The sequence below is a fragment of the Diceros bicornis genome, chromosome X (assembly GCF_020826845.1).
Source record: "Diceros bicornis minor isolate mBicDic1 chromosome X, mDicBic1.mat.cur, whole genome shotgun sequence".
Classification (NCBI taxonomy): Eukaryota; Metazoa; Chordata; class Mammalia; order Perissodactyla; family Rhinocerotidae; genus Diceros; species Diceros bicornis.
This window is the reverse complement of record NC_080781.1, coordinates 106787036-106802727: the sequence shown is the minus strand read 5'-3', so window position 1 is coordinate 106802727 and position 15692 is coordinate 106787036. Positions and strand designations below refer to the sequence as shown.

The 15692-nt window shown below is 37.5% G+C and overlaps 1 protein-coding gene across 1 annotated transcript; it reads right to left on the bottom strand.

The window, feature by feature from the left end:
• Window positions 1-5333: 5333 nt before the first annotated feature.
• Window positions 5334-15316, bottom strand: LUZP4 (leucine zipper protein 4). The gene is given in 5 exon segments (XM_058535101.1): window positions 5334-5465; window positions 11084-11330; window positions 11332-11670; window positions 14435-14553; window positions 15283-15316. Coding segments are annotated over 4 exon segments (696 nt in total). The 3' UTR covers window positions 5334-5465; window positions 11084-11126.
• Window positions 15317-15692: the final 376 nt, after the last annotated feature.

Sequence of the window (15692 nt, the reverse complement as noted above, 5' to 3'; positions counted from 1 at the left end):
CGGTGATATCTATGGGAAAGGTGGAAACAAATCACGCAAAAGCCTTCCTTACTTCCTTACTTCCTTACTTCCTTACTTCCTTACTCAGCACAAAGTGCTTATTTTCTACACTGTAAGTTGAATAACAATTTCAGTGACAATATTCTCTTTGTTTGATCCTTGGTCTAACATTCAATTTCAGATTTTTCTCCCCTATTCACAGATGCAAGAATGTCAAAGACAGTGGACCCTTAGAAATCAAGCAGTGCAATCCCCTCACATAACAAATAAGAAAATGGGGATTCAGAAAATCCAAATGACTTCCCCAAGGCCTTATAGCTAGTAGTGACCCAGAAGAAAACTCAAGATCTAGATGTGGCCTGGATCCACACACTGCTTGCCTGGATCAAGGGGAAAGAAAATCCACAAAGGGTGTCCTTATAATCTTCATATAATAGGCCTGTGACCTTGACTGTATTCAAGATAGCTAAGTGAAATGGAGAACTATATTATCCTAATAACTTAATTTTAGAAAGTCTCACTTCTACCCTAATCAGACATTTCAGGTGAAAGTTAGGATTTTTTTTCAATAATTAACTTAAATCTCTTATTCACGTAATTACTTTGTAAGTGATAACATAGGTTACACCTACATGTGGTCAATGAAATAAAACAAACATAATCAAAACATTCCAATCAAATGTTAATTGGCCTAGATCACTCCATAACTGAACTGGTTTCAGTGCATTCCAGCTATATGTAGCTGGTATTTGGTGGTCCAGCTGTTTTTATATAAAGTCCTAACTACAGTTATAGTTTGCAGGTGGATTTGGTATTAAGAGCCTTACAAATAATATAATAGCAGCCAAAAAAGCCATAGAACCAGTAGACTATTAAAACACAATAACACATGGAGGTGTTCTTGAAAGTTAACATTTACAGATCAAATATTCTCTTATTGGAAAATTCACTTTTAAGTTGGAAGTACCTGTTAGTGTTTACAAGTAAACATGCGACTGAAGGCAGCCTTGAATTTGAGATGGCTGTGTGTCTAATAGCAATGACTCCATGAGTTAAACAGAGCCTCATGTACACTCACCCCATACTCTACTGACAACACTAGTTAACAGGGTCCTTGCTAAGAACTAAAGAAAGATAAAGATACCACTAGAATGGAGGTAAAGTTTATATGGAACCAGGTGGCTATCATGACAGATTATCCAGGGGCTTAACGAGATGGTAGAAAAGAAAAGTAGAAGAAATGAGAATAGGAGCCATAGAAATGGAGAAATAAGGGCAGGAACTAGAACTGGAAACTATTGGAAGAAAGGGATTTGATCTAATGTGATTATTTCTAAAATAAAGTGGTCAATGTCATTTCTTTCCTTAACGTCAATAGTTCTGCATTGTCCTCAATATAGAATCCATACTCTAACATGGCACACAGGCCCACCATGATCTGGCTCCTGACTCTCTATCTCTCCATGCTCACTTCTCAATAGTTCTGCCCACACACTTGACACTTGAGCTCAGTGATTTTCAAACCATTTTTTAAGTGGAAGAATCCCTAGTTCTAACAAAATCTTATTTGGTATTTCAGTATGCAAAATATTGAAAAGCAAAACTGCCCTCATTGGCCCCTGAGGCACCTCTTCACAACCCCTAGAACTCTGCAGTACACAGCTTGAAAACTACTGCAGTTTGACCAAACTAAGCTAATTACAGTTGTGGGGGATCAGAGTTTGCCACCCCAAAATGTGTCTCTCTCGCATGATCATTTTTTGGAACAAAAGACTCAGGAAGAAACTTCGACCTTCCTCCTAACTGCCCAAAAGAATTAAAGATAGAGGCCTGTCCCAGGGAGGAGTTATCGCCGCAGATAACTCTAGATGTGGTAGACAGGAAGGCACTAGCAAGCCCATTTTTATCAAAGTTTACTTTCGGGTCTCATTGTCTATAAATGGCCCAGCAAACATTTGTTTACCAAATATTTGCTTTTCCATCTCCATGTGAATCGCCTTCCTTCCCTTTGAAGTCCCAAACCACTACCCCCAACATCCTCCTTGGTCCTTAGCTGAAGATGGTATTTAAGGTAGTGGTTTCCGCCATTTTGGTGAGTTACTCAGTTTTCCTGGGTTCCTCCCATGTATACATGTTATTAAACTTTGTTAGATTTTCTCCTGTTATTCTGTCTCATGTCAATTTAATTCTTAGACCAGCCAGAAGGACCTAGAGGGTAGAGGAATAGTTCTTCCTCCCCTACACAGTTTACCAAATATGCCGTGCTTTCTCTCACTTCTATACCTCTACACACGATGTTTCCTCTGACTAGAATGCCTTTTCCACCTTTTCTGCTTTGCTTACTCCTACCCAGCCTCTAGGACTCAACTCAAACACTATCTCCTCTAGGATGCTTTCCTTGACCTCCCTAACTGGTTTGGGATTCCCTCCCCTATGCTGCCATAGCACCTTGGGCATGCCTCTATCTAAGAATTTATGCTATGCCTTTTTCTTTCTTTCATTCTTTCTTTTTTTCTGGGAGTAAAGATTCTTTCTCAAGTACATAGCACATTTCTGGCATATAATAAGAGCTCAATAAGCGTTGAATGAATAAATAAAATACGACAGAGAAGTAGAGGAAGAAGGGGACTAAGAAAAGGCCATTGAATTTGACAAGGAAGTAATAAAAAAACTTTTGGCAGCTGGCCTGGTGGCGTGGCAGTTAAGTGCATGTGCTCTGCTTCGGCAGCCTGGGGTTTGCAGGTTCGGATCCCGGGCGCGCACCGATGCACTGCTTGCCAGGCCATGCTGTGGCGGCGTCCCATATAAAGTGGAGGAAGATGGGCACAGATGTTAGCCCAGGGCCAGTCTTCCTCAGGAAAAAGAGGAGGATTGGCATCGGATGTTAGCTCATGGCTAATCTTCCTCACAAAAAAAAAATAAAGAAATAAATAAAACTTATGATAGCAAAATTTAGTAGAATGGTAGGAACTGAAGTCAGATTCAAGAAATGAATGGGCAAATAGAAACACCTATGAGGTTTTAACTGTATCTGGAAGCCTATTAGAGATTTTGTTTCTATTTAAAGAATATTCATATTTGCCCCTATATTCCCATGGGATTTTTCACTTCACATTGAAAATCTCTTGAATATTGAATGAGCTTATATATATACGTATATGTGTGTATTTATGTATGTGTGTGTGTGTATAATCTGAATCACATAAAATTAATTAGAATGTAAGAACTTTTAAAATGGCATGTATTTTCAAAGTAATCATGTCAATATGGCTATAATGAACATTTGGTGATAACGAATAATTTAATATAATCATTATCATAGTAATGACAAAATAATAAGAACTCCAATTTATAGAATGCTTACCACAATCTGATCTCTATCCTAAAGTGTTTACATATGTTTCAATTAGTCATCACAACAACCTAGGAGGTTGTGGGAGATCAGAATTGGCCACTTCAAAATATGTCTTTTTACCTTGGTTATTTTATTGGTAGACTGGGAGGGTCCTTGCTAAGACCAAACATTTACATTTACAAGGGAAATCTCCATTTGTAAAGGTGTCTCCCTCTCTGTACCAGGAAGAAGGGGGGATGACCTTATCTCTAGAAACTCTTATCAGTGCAGAAGATGAGGACTTAAATCTGCATACTCTTGTTCACTGTGCCTTTCTGGTAATCTCCCATAGCTGATATCCCCCACCCCTAACATCCTCCTTTGTCTTTAGCTGAAGGTAGTATTTAAGATGAGAACCTCTGCCATCTTGTCAAGAAACTCAGTTTCCCTGGTTTCTCCCATGTATACATGTTATAAAGCTTTCTTTGATTTTCTCCTGCTATTCGGTCTCATGTCAATTTAATTTGTAGCCCAGCCAGAAAGGACCCAGAGTGGGTAGAGGAGAGTCTTCCTCCCCTTCAAGGTCAATATTATTCCTTTTTTATAGCTGAGAAAACAGGCTCAAAGGGACTTGCCCAAGGTGCCTCAGCTACCAAGTTTAATCAAATCTAAGACACTATGATTGTAAAATGCACTGTTATTTTATGTACCACTGAAAAGATTTTTCAACTTAATGATGATATACCATTGAATGTAATACACTTCCTGATTTCACAGATATCAAAACCTGAAAAAAACACATGTCTTAGAGTTGATCAAATAGGGTATTAAGTGGTAGAAAAATGATTCCATTCAAGTGTAAATCCAAAGTCCCTGTCATTAACCACTATACCATACTACTTAGATCTCTTTAGACATCTTATAGAGGGCCTTCATTCTAATCTCATTTACAGGAAAAGAAAATTAAGATTGAGAGCAGGGGAGGTGACTTGTTCAAGGTCATACACACAGCTAGTAAGTAAATTAGCCAGGAAGGGAAGTCAATGCTCTGAGACCCAAACTAGACCTCTTTACACTATGTTACATTGCCATTTAAGCTAGCCTGTCTTTTCCTGTAGGTAAAAAGGTACTGGAAAAAATACCAGAGTGTCATGTGTAGGAATAAGTATCAAGTGTTTCATATAGGAGCTACATCTACTCAACAAAACATTTCATCTAAATACTTATGTCAGACACATGTGTTCTACATTAAAGATGAAAGTTTCCAGCAAAATGGACTTAATTGGTTTAATCAATATACTGTTCACTTCATTTCTTGTAATTGCTGTTCATACATCTTCAGTAATTAAATAATAAAAAAAATAAAGACAATGTCTTGGAGATTCAGTGGTTGTAAAAGATTGTTAAAAATGATACATGCTATTAATAAGTTTTATTTGTACCATCCTTTCTCACTTTTGTCTAATGCCCACTTAGAAGCTAAATAATTTAAGGTAGGATAGGGAGTAATAAAAGGGAAACAGGAACCTTTGGCAAGCAACTGTATTATAAGACTGGAAACACTTGACTCGTGTAGACATATATGACATATATGGCTTCTTCTTACATTGATGTTGGTAAACAGGTCTTAAAATGTATTAAAGTGGGGCCAGCCCTGTGGCATAGTGGTCAAGTGCGTGTGCTCCGCTGCTGGCGGCCTGGGTTTGGATCCCGGGCACTCACCAACGCACTGCTTATCAGGCCATGCTGTGGCGGCGTCCCATATAAAGTGGAGGAAGATGGGCACAGATCTTAGCCCAGGGCCAGTCTTCCTCAACAAAAAGAGGAAGATTGGCATGGATGTTAGCTCAGGGCTGATCTTCCTTACAAAAAATAATTAAATAAATAAATAAATAAATAAAATATATTAAAGTAATTATCAATATAATTAGATACCAAAACTAACTACTAGAAGAAATGAAGGCTGCAAAAAGAAAGCCTATTCAAATGAAAACAATACGTAAAAAGACACGGATTCTGTGCTATAAAGTTGAAAGTGCTGATACTTACCCCTCGATTCATGTTCATTTGATGATTTCTTTGCTGCATCCCTCTGTGGTAGTATTCATTCCTTTTTTTCATTTTAAAAGACCTGATAAGAATCATAAATGGTGATACTTTAAAAAGCAATCTTTTATTTTGAAAGAAATTACTATTTAGAATATATGTCTTCAAGCAATGTTATTTTATTACACATATTTATATATCTGATTTAAGACTGGACACGAGATGCAATTAAAATCCAGAATAGCAGTTTAATAAATGATTTTCAGCTTAGGTGTGAATTATTACTTCCTTTATGCATAACAAAGATCAGAAGTTAACCAGGCATATGGTTGAATATTTTTATTTAAAATTTTTTTCAGGAGTGATGTCAGCAAAATGGCTGTTATGGACTAAATTTTTTTTTTTTTTTGTGAGGAAGATCAGCCCTGAGCTCACATCCATGCCAATCCTCCTCTTTTTGCCGAGGAAGACTGGCCCTGAGCTAACATCTATTACCAATCCTCCTCCTTTTTTTTATTTTCCCCTTTTTGTCCCCAAAGTCCCAGTAGATAGTTGTATGTCATAGTTGCACATCCTTCTAGTTGCTGTATGTGGGATGCCACCTCAGCATGGCTGGACAAGCGGTGCATCGGTGCGCGCTCAGGATCCGAACCCGGGCCACTAGTAGCGGAGCGCTCACACTTAACCGCTAAGCCACGGGGTCGGCCCCTGTACTGAATGTTTTTATTCCCCCAAAATTCATATGTTGAAGCCCCAACCCCCAACATGATGGTATTTGGAGATGGGGCCTTTGGGAGGTAACTAGGCTTAAATGAGGCCATGAGAGTGGGGCCCTCATGATGGGATTAGTGTCCTTATAAGAAGAGGAAGAGACCAGAGTTTGCTCTCTCTCTGCTAAGTGAAAACACAGAGAGAAGGCAGCCGTTTACCAGCCGAGAAGAAAGCTCTCACCAGAACCTGACCATGCTGGCACGCTGATCTCAGACTTCCCGCCTCCAGAACTGTGAGAAATAAATTCCTGTTGTTTAAGCCACCAGTCTGTGGTATTTTGTAATGGCAGCCCAAGCAGACTAAGACAATGGTGGGCTAGAAAGCTACAGGCCCTCCTTCCCTGACAGAAACACTGAGTTGAAACAATATACAGACTAGAATACCTCTGTGAGAACTCTAGAGACCAACTGAGAAGCTACAGCACCCAGGACACTGTATAACCACAAAGGGATTCCAGTGAATGGGGTAAGAATAGTCATGGCATTTAGTGCACCCACTTGTGTCCCTTCCCCTATGCAGCATAGCACGGAGCAACCGAGCGGAAATCCCCTTACTGGGGCTTCTCCCTTGAGATGGAAACTAAAGAGTGGACCGTGCAGCCAATGTTCTGGTTTCTCTAGGGGTTGCTTGAGAGGCTGGTTTCTGTCTCACCACACTCAGAGCATTGATGGGACTGGGGCCAGAGTTTGGAAGCCATTGAAAACAGAGGCAAGCGCACATTAGAGCTGCAGTTCTGCAGACAGATGCCAAGGGGAGCAAGAAATCATAACCGGTTTGAGAGGTTTCAGAACTTCCAGATGGGCAGATTGGTGGTCTTCCCCTGCATGAAGCCAGTATGCAAAGACTGGGAAAGCTGTTTGTTCTTTCAAATGCCCAAATCCCAGCAAAAAATTACAAGGCATACAAAGAAAGAGAAATTTCTTCCAATCAAAGGACCAAAATAAACTACAGAAACCAACTTCAAAGAAACACAGATCTATAAGCTGCCTGACAAAGAATTTAAAATAATGGTCATAAAGATGCTCAATGAGCTAAAAGAGAACACAGATGCACAACTAAACAAACTCAGGAAAATGATGCATGAACAAAATGAGAATATCAGAAAGAGATAGAAGCTATAAAAAAAGAACCAAACAAGGGCTGGCCCTGTGGCACAAGTGGTTAAGTGCTCGCACTCCGCTGCGGCGGCCCAGGGTTTGCCGGTTCGGATCCCGGACGCGCACTGATGCACCGCTTGTTGAGCCATGCTGTGGCGGTGTCCCATATAAAGTAGAGGAAGATGGGCACGGATGTTAGCCCAGGGCCAGTCTTCCTCAGCAAAAAAAAAGAGGAGGATTGGAAGATGTTAGCTCAGGGCCGATCTTCCTCACCAAAAAAAAAAAAAAAAAAGAACCAAACAAATTCTGGAGGTGAAAAATACAGTAACTGAACCGAAAAATTCATTAGAGGGGTTCGACTTGAAGACAGGTCATTTGAAATCATCGAGTCACAGGAGCAAAAAGAAAACCAAATGAAAAAAAACGAAGAGAGCCTAAGGGACTTATGGGACATTAACAAGCAGGCCAATATATGCATTATGAGAATCCCATAAGGGGAAGAGAGAGAGAGGGGAGCAGAGAGCTTATTTGAAGAGGTGGAAGCAACCCAAATGTTGCAACCCAAATGTCCATCAATGGATGAATGGATAAACAAAATGTGGCACATACACACAATGGAATACCATTCAGCCTTAAAAAAGAAGGAAATCCTGTCACATGCTGCAGCATGGATGAACTTGGAGGAGATTATGCTGAGGGAAATAAGCCAGTCCTAAAAAGGACAAATAATGTTGAATTCCACTTACAAGAGGTATCTAAAGTAGTCAAATTCATAGAAACAGAAAGTAGAATGGTGGTTTCCAGGGGTTGGGGTGAGGGAAAAACGGGCAGTTGTTATTTAATGGGTATAGAGTTTCAGTTTTGTGAGATGAGAAAGCTCTGAAGATCTGTTTCACAGCGTTGTAAATATACTTAACACTACTGAAGTGTACAATTAAAATGGGTTAAGATAGTAAATTTTACGTTGTGTTTTTTACCACAATTAAAAAAATAAAAAAACAATATTCATTTTCATGAACTCATAAGACATTTTCAGTTGATATAGATCTTTAGCCATGTAGTCCCAATTTCTCCTTTCACATATTAGGAAATTGAGACCCAGAAATATTAAGTAACTTGTCCAATGTCACATACTTAGTGACAGAGTTGAGATATGAAGTCATGTCTTCATGTTCTTACGTTGCTTCCACTCACTCATGCTACTCCATTACAGGCCAATTTCTTAGAAAAACCCAGACCAGGTTCTCATCAGCATCTTCTTCCAAGAAATAAGAAAAACACTAACTGGGTAACAAATGGGGCTAGGGAAAAGTGAAGAATTTAGGGAAAAAATAGGGAAATCAAATAATCAGTCTGAAAAGACCTCTGTTTTCAGAGTGATATATAGTATATTAGGGATTTTAGACTCAAAGATCTGATTTGTCAATTATAATCAGGTTTGAATCTATTTCCAGAATTACTTGGAATGCTAGAGTGGTAATGAGATGTCAGTTGTCACTCTATAATGGAGTTTAAATGGCAAGCACTCCAAAACTAAGTACTTCATTTCCTCTGAAGCTATTGTCTGTATTTAGAAAAGCTTTCAACAGGTAGACAGCCCGGCTAATGTAAAGATATGCAGATTTTCCCACTCATTTCACATAAGTTACTCAGTAGGGGTACAAAAGACAGTTGTTGTTCTGCTATGCTTCTTTATTTACATATCACCCCAGCCAAAGAAGGCATCTGACTGTGGATATAATTACCACATCAGGAAAAAGGAGCAAAAGGTGAAATTGTTATCAGGTATTTTGGGGGCGTCAAAAATCCAAATTCACACCTTATTGACAATAAATCTTGTTTCGAGTTTTTGCGAATCATATTGGTTTTTCAAAATTGAAAAAAATTATTGTAAATCCTCATAAATAAACATTATTCTAAAAATGTTATCATATTTTATTCCAGGTGTTTGCCTAACTACCTGTCTTTTATTCAGACCACGGTAGGCTTCTACGCTGATGACTTGTTTAAGGCAGAAATGTACTTAGCATTTCTGGTTTGTCTTTATCTTCTGGTGAAGCTGACCTAAGGGGAAAATTCTGTGCCAGGGCATGAAATTACTGAAGTCTTCATTTTATGCTTGGTGCAGAAGTCAACTCCAGGTCTGAAGGATATTATTAAACCTAACTGGTCAACTTATATATATTAGAATGGAAAGTTACAGAGTAGAAGAATTAATCTCCAAGGGATCAATTAGAAAAATATAATGATTTTCTGTACTTTGTGTTCTTTAGTTCTACAAGAGATAATTTTAACCTTAGCCAAGCAAGTACTACTTATTTGTGCTGAGAATACAAAAAAAATTATAACAATAGAAGATAAAGGAGAAAAAACTGAACAGAATTTTTCATTATATTTTAAAATGTACTTGTAAAATAACAGAAATATGTCATTGAAAAACAATGTAAATGGAACTTCAGTGCCTTAGTGGAACTGTTATACCACTTGACAAACAAAAATTGATGTGTAAAATGAAGTAAAATGTGAAAATCCCTGCTAAATGCAAAAATATGAATAGCTTGTCATCAATGTTAAACATATTTTAATTTTTTATAGCAAATTATTTGTATACTATTAATATAAGTAGAGTGGGGCTTTTAGCATTAAAATAGTGACTATATCAGGCATTGTCTATATACACAATAACCCACACATACATTTTGGAAATAATTTTTTAGCTGAAATCAGCAATTCTGTGCAGTTGATAATATGAGCTAAAATATCTGACTAGACATTTATAGGCAATGCAAACTGAAGGCAATTACTGAGAAATTCAAACTAAAAATAAATTTTTACTCAACTATCTAACCAATCACAATAAAAATCTTATGGCTTTTAAAACTTTGAATATAATATAATAATATAATATAATAAGTATATTATATTCAAAAGATATTCAGAAGGTTAAGGTTGCATCTATACATAGAATAGCATCCTATCCTATCGTGTGATTTGAGGAAAGCAGAGAAGTTCAGCTGTCCAAAGATACACCTATCATTTCTCTGCTGAGGAGTCTCTGAAGACTCTTTAGGAAGGAGATAGAGAAGGGAAACACAGAAGTTCATTATCAAAGATTATATATTATCAACCTAGCACAGTTTGTTGTTAGATTAGCTAGCCTAGCAGGTTGGAAGTTTCAAAGGGAATGGGACACTGAGTCAATATATATATATATTTGGTTTTTTTTTGTGAGGAAGATCAGCCCTGAACTAACATCCATGCTAATCCTCCTCTTTTTGCTGAAGAAGACCGGCTCTGAGCTAACATCTATTGCCAATCCTCCTCCTTTTTTCTTTCCCCCAAAGCCCCAGTAGATAGTTGTATGTCATAGTTGCACATCCCTCTAGTTGCTGTATGTGGGACGCAGCCTCAGCATGGCCTGAGAAGCGGTGCGTCGGTGCGCGCCCAGGATCCGAACCTGGGCCGCCAGTAGCGGAGCACGCACACTTAACTACTAAGCCATGGGGCCGGCCCAGTCAATATATTTTTATTGTGGGGAAGGCTCTAGGAAAGGCTGAGTACATGGGGCTTTGCCAGGGAAAGCCAACCTAGATGGAACAGTTTAATTAGGGCACATTGGGAAACTGGATGATAGCTAGAGGACATTAGCAAGTTGAAAGAATATTGATGCCATGTACATATTACCTCCATTCTATTAATATTTTTGTCCCAATACAATGTCTGTTATAAAAAATACATATTTAGCCATCAAAATATAGATATATAAAGCATGCCTTTACATTTCCACGTCATTCAACACATTGTACTAATGATTAAGTATTCATTATGTTTTTACCTGTCAAATTCAGACTCAATTCTGGGTGATGTTTTGAATCTTCCTACTGGTGAGTGTCTTCGATATCTCCCTGATTGGCCATGAGATCTCTCTGACTGACCATGAGATCTCTCTGATAGGACATAAGATCTCTCTGATAGGACATGAGATCTCTCTGATAGGACATAAGATCTCTCTGATAGGACATGAGATCTCTTTGAGTGGTCATGATATCTCTCTGAGTGACCACGAAATCTCTCTGAGTGGCCACGAGATCTCTCTGAGTAGCCACGAGATCTCTCTGAGTGGCCATGAGATCTCCCTGATTGACCATGAAATCTCTCTGATTGGCCACAGGATCTTTCTGTGTGGCCACGAGATCGCTCTGATTGGCCACGAAATCTCTCTGATTGGCCATAAGATCTCTTTAATTGCCCTCGAGATCTCTTTGACTGACAATGAGATCTCTCTGAGTGGCCTTGAGATCTCTCTGAATGGTGTCGATTTTCTTCCGGTTGGCGTTGAGATCCTTCCGATTGATGCTGGTTCTTCTCTGATTGGCCTCCATTCCTCTCTGCTTGGGCCTTAGACTTGCCATTGCACTTATCCTGCAAAGAGCCGCAATTTTGTGAAACAAATGAAACATATACCCCATGATTTCATTGAATCATAATGATATTTTGTCAAGACCATTTCTATGGGCAACTATTTTTTTTAGAATACCACTGCCCCTACTTTTATAGACTAAACAGTTTTCAAAACTAATTTGCAGAAAGCTCTGAGGTTTCATGTTGTTGGCATAAATAATATTATGCATATAAAACTTTAATAAAATGTTTAAAATATGGAAAATTAGTTGCTTTGCATATTTGAATATATTCCAAGGTCATGTTCTACCTATCATTTTCTGGATCTATGTTTTACCTAAAGGAACAATAGATTCTGTAACTTTATAGTTGAGGAGAGACAGAATATTTAATAATAATTTGCAGCACAAATCCTTAGAACAAAAGGAAAGTGTTCAAAGTCATACTATTTATTCTTCACCCTCTCAGGATCATTAAAAAGAAACTCTCTCTTCAATATAAATTAATATTTAATTCTAGAGAGAGATAAATAAGTGAGGGGAAAGGTAGCTATAAAGAAAGCAGAAAGTTGTCTTAAAACTGTTCAAGTAAATTAGCCTGGCAAGAACTCAGCCTCTCTACCTTTTCAATTTTTTTTTTTTTAAAGATTTTATTTATTTATTTTTTCCCCCCAAAGCCCCAGTAGATAGTTGTGTGTCATAGCTGCACATCCTTCTAGTTGCTGTATGTGGGATGCGGCCTCAGCATGGCCAGAGAAGCAGCGCGTCGGTGCGAGCCCGGGATCCAAACCCGGGTCACCAGCAGTGGAGCGCACTCACTTAACCACTAAGCCACGGGGCCGGCCCTACCTTTTCAATTTTTAAACCAAAAGGGGAATGGAGTGAATAGCCAAATGGAAATAATGAAATCTTTGACAAATCTCTATGATGCTACATAAATGTAAGAGGATAAAGTCATATGAACTATGCTGAGAAATCAACCTTTCCACTAGTAAATATTGCCTGGCAAACAAAACATGCCCTAGATCTGGCATTGTGACTTTCTAGTATAACACTACCAGAAGCTGGAAGCAACTGTTAAAAGGCAGGGGAGGTATCTGCATAAAGAATGTTATTCACATAAAACTTTAGTAAAATAAAAAATATGACCAACTTGTTGCTTTGCTAAAGCAAAAAACCCATAGTCACTGTCCAGCTTTTCTACTGTAAAACATAAATAAGAAGATTGGGTGGAAGGCACATGTACCTCTTCTTTTTTCTAAGTGACCAGTGTTGGGAGCATAGTGAGTGAGCAGAAAGGATTGAGATTCATCTCCTAAAGACCCATATGCACCCAAGTACCTTTCTAAACGAGCTTGTAGTCTTTTTGCAAATGTTTATGTAAGAAATATTTTCATCAACTTAGATACTACAGATTTCTACCTTTAGAAAATGAAATACACATTAGTTTTCTTTCCTTATAAACAACAGAAACTCTCTATCAAAAAGAATTTTGTAGAATAAATACAATTGTGTCCTACTGATACTAAGATTAAATCTTGTGAAGTATAAAACTAGCTTATTAGGATTTAAAAGTATGATTGAAAATTGTTATTCAATTTATCGGTGAAATAATTATGCTTAAATTTTAATATATTTCTTTACTGCAGAGTATCTTTTTCTGGTGAATTCTGCTGTAATGACAGTCTCAAAAGTCTCAAAAGTATGAGAGATAGAAAGATGTTTTCAATTTGAAAATATTATTTTACAAAATTTTCAGTTCATTTATGCATCTCAGACTGTAGCAGACGTAAGCCCATGTACTTCTTTCAAAACATTATCAAAAACCTCCTCACCCTACAGATTAAATGTTATCTCCTCCATCAAACTTTCTGAAGTCCCCCCAATCAGAATGAATTACTGCATCCCCACAATATATAACTCACACCCTGTTAGAACATGCATTGCAACGTGCCTGGCATTAAATTTTTTCTTATCTTTCTCTACCATCACCACGTATAATATTTGAAGCACGGCTGTTCTAGTACCTTGCATAGTGCCAAGTGATTAAATAAAAATTTAATCAATATTTGCTAAATCAATTTAAATTAATTGTCTAAATATTTGAAAATGCAACATGTTCCTTTCCAAAAAAAAGATTTGCATTTACATAATTTGGCAAAAACGGTGTAAGCTCCCAGATCCACCATTTTTTACTAAATGACCACATAACACCTTAAGAAGAATCAGTTTATAGGCCAAGCTGAAACAGTAGCAGCAATGATAGCTTATGAATCTGGATATGAGCACTTCTCAAATTCCTATCCAGTGACTGGCTCGACTGTACAAGTTTAGAGGTGATGGATTTGTACAACTATAATATATCCCACATCTTGGTTCCAGAGTGTATTTCATAGCCTATATCATCTGACTTCTAGTTCTTACAATTCATTCACAAGGCTACTAAAACTGTTTCTATACTATTACTTAAGATCAAAGATTCTATATGAGGACAAAAATGAGAATAATTATACAAGACAAATCATGAAACCAATAATATATTTTGGCATTTTATAAATTCAAAATTTCTAGTGATGATTGAAAGTAGCAAAAATTAAATGTTTATTAAAACAGTTACAGGGGAAAAACCAATTAACAAATATTGAACTCAAATCATGTTCAAGCCACCACGGGAGAATACTAAGAAACAATCCCTGCTCTCAATAAAATTTAAAATAATCCTTAATATTAAGAAATATATTAAATTTAGGACTTTTTATATTGGTTAATTCTTGGTATCTATTTACCTGCTTAATTAAAGCCTGCTTGTATAAAGGGCTTTGTCCAGACTTGAATCCAGAAGGTTCTTGGTACGGCTTTTTATCATGATTTCTTTCTTCAACCTCCTTTCTGACTTTTGAGCATCCTTTGGAAAATAATTGTTTTCTGTATTTTCAGTCAGTACATTCAACATATCTTTCAGAAGTATTATCTGTGATCTCATTGTTTTAAAGCTATGCACTGGGTTTTGCAAAACTTTTGTTATTTCATTAATCTGATATTGTGTGAGAGTCTCACTGCATTCTAGAACAGTCTTTGCCATACTATTTCTATTTGCATACCTTAATATGGTAGTCTTCTCTGTATACAATACCTAAAATTTGGTTCCATATGCCACCAAAGCTGGGGCATATTATCTGAAATTAATTGAAAGAATACTCTAATAGAAAAAGGAGAAACAGAGAGAAACTCTCTGCTTTGTACTAATCATGTGAACATTTGCCTCAATCATATGTTTTGCTTTGGGTGTAAAGACAGCTTAAGAAATGATCAAAGAATACGGATCTCCAAAAGGCTCACAAAGTTCACTTTTATGTTTAGTTATAAACATGAGAATGGGCCACCTCACCATTCTTAGTAGCTCTGCCCCAATAATAACCGCAATTCTCCTTTTCTCAGAACCTGCTAAGCCACTGAAGGATTCAAACAAGGACTGTACTGAAGCTGGGTAGGCAACTGGCAGGAGCTTAGAGTATCCACAATGTCAAGAGGGTTCCAACCTGTTGACTAGACCATGGAGATCCTTAACTGTTGAAACTTCTCTACTATGGCAATCTGCAGTGCATTCATATTAAAATATGCACACTGCACTGACCAATGTGATTAGGGATACAAAAAACTTTCTTCATGTTCTTCTGCACTCCCTTTGCCCTACAGCACTCATTTTGTCAAAATGTGGATGCCATGGTGCCCAGATTATTAACCATGCCCTTAACCTTCCTGTATTGCCTCCCAAAAGTGGAATTGAACCAACCAGCCAGGGTGTGAACAAGTACAAGACATTTCTCATTCTCATCCTGCTCTCCCTTAAGGAAGTAACTCATATAAATTAAAAAAAAATTTTTTCATTTGTTATGGAATAAATTCTTACCAACTCTATATGCCTACATTTCCAAGAAAAATAAAACTAGCAACATAATGCAACTTTAGAACACATTCCAAGATTGTGAATTTGCTTGCCTAGTTACTCACAAATATTTTAGAATCTTTTTACCACGTGTGATT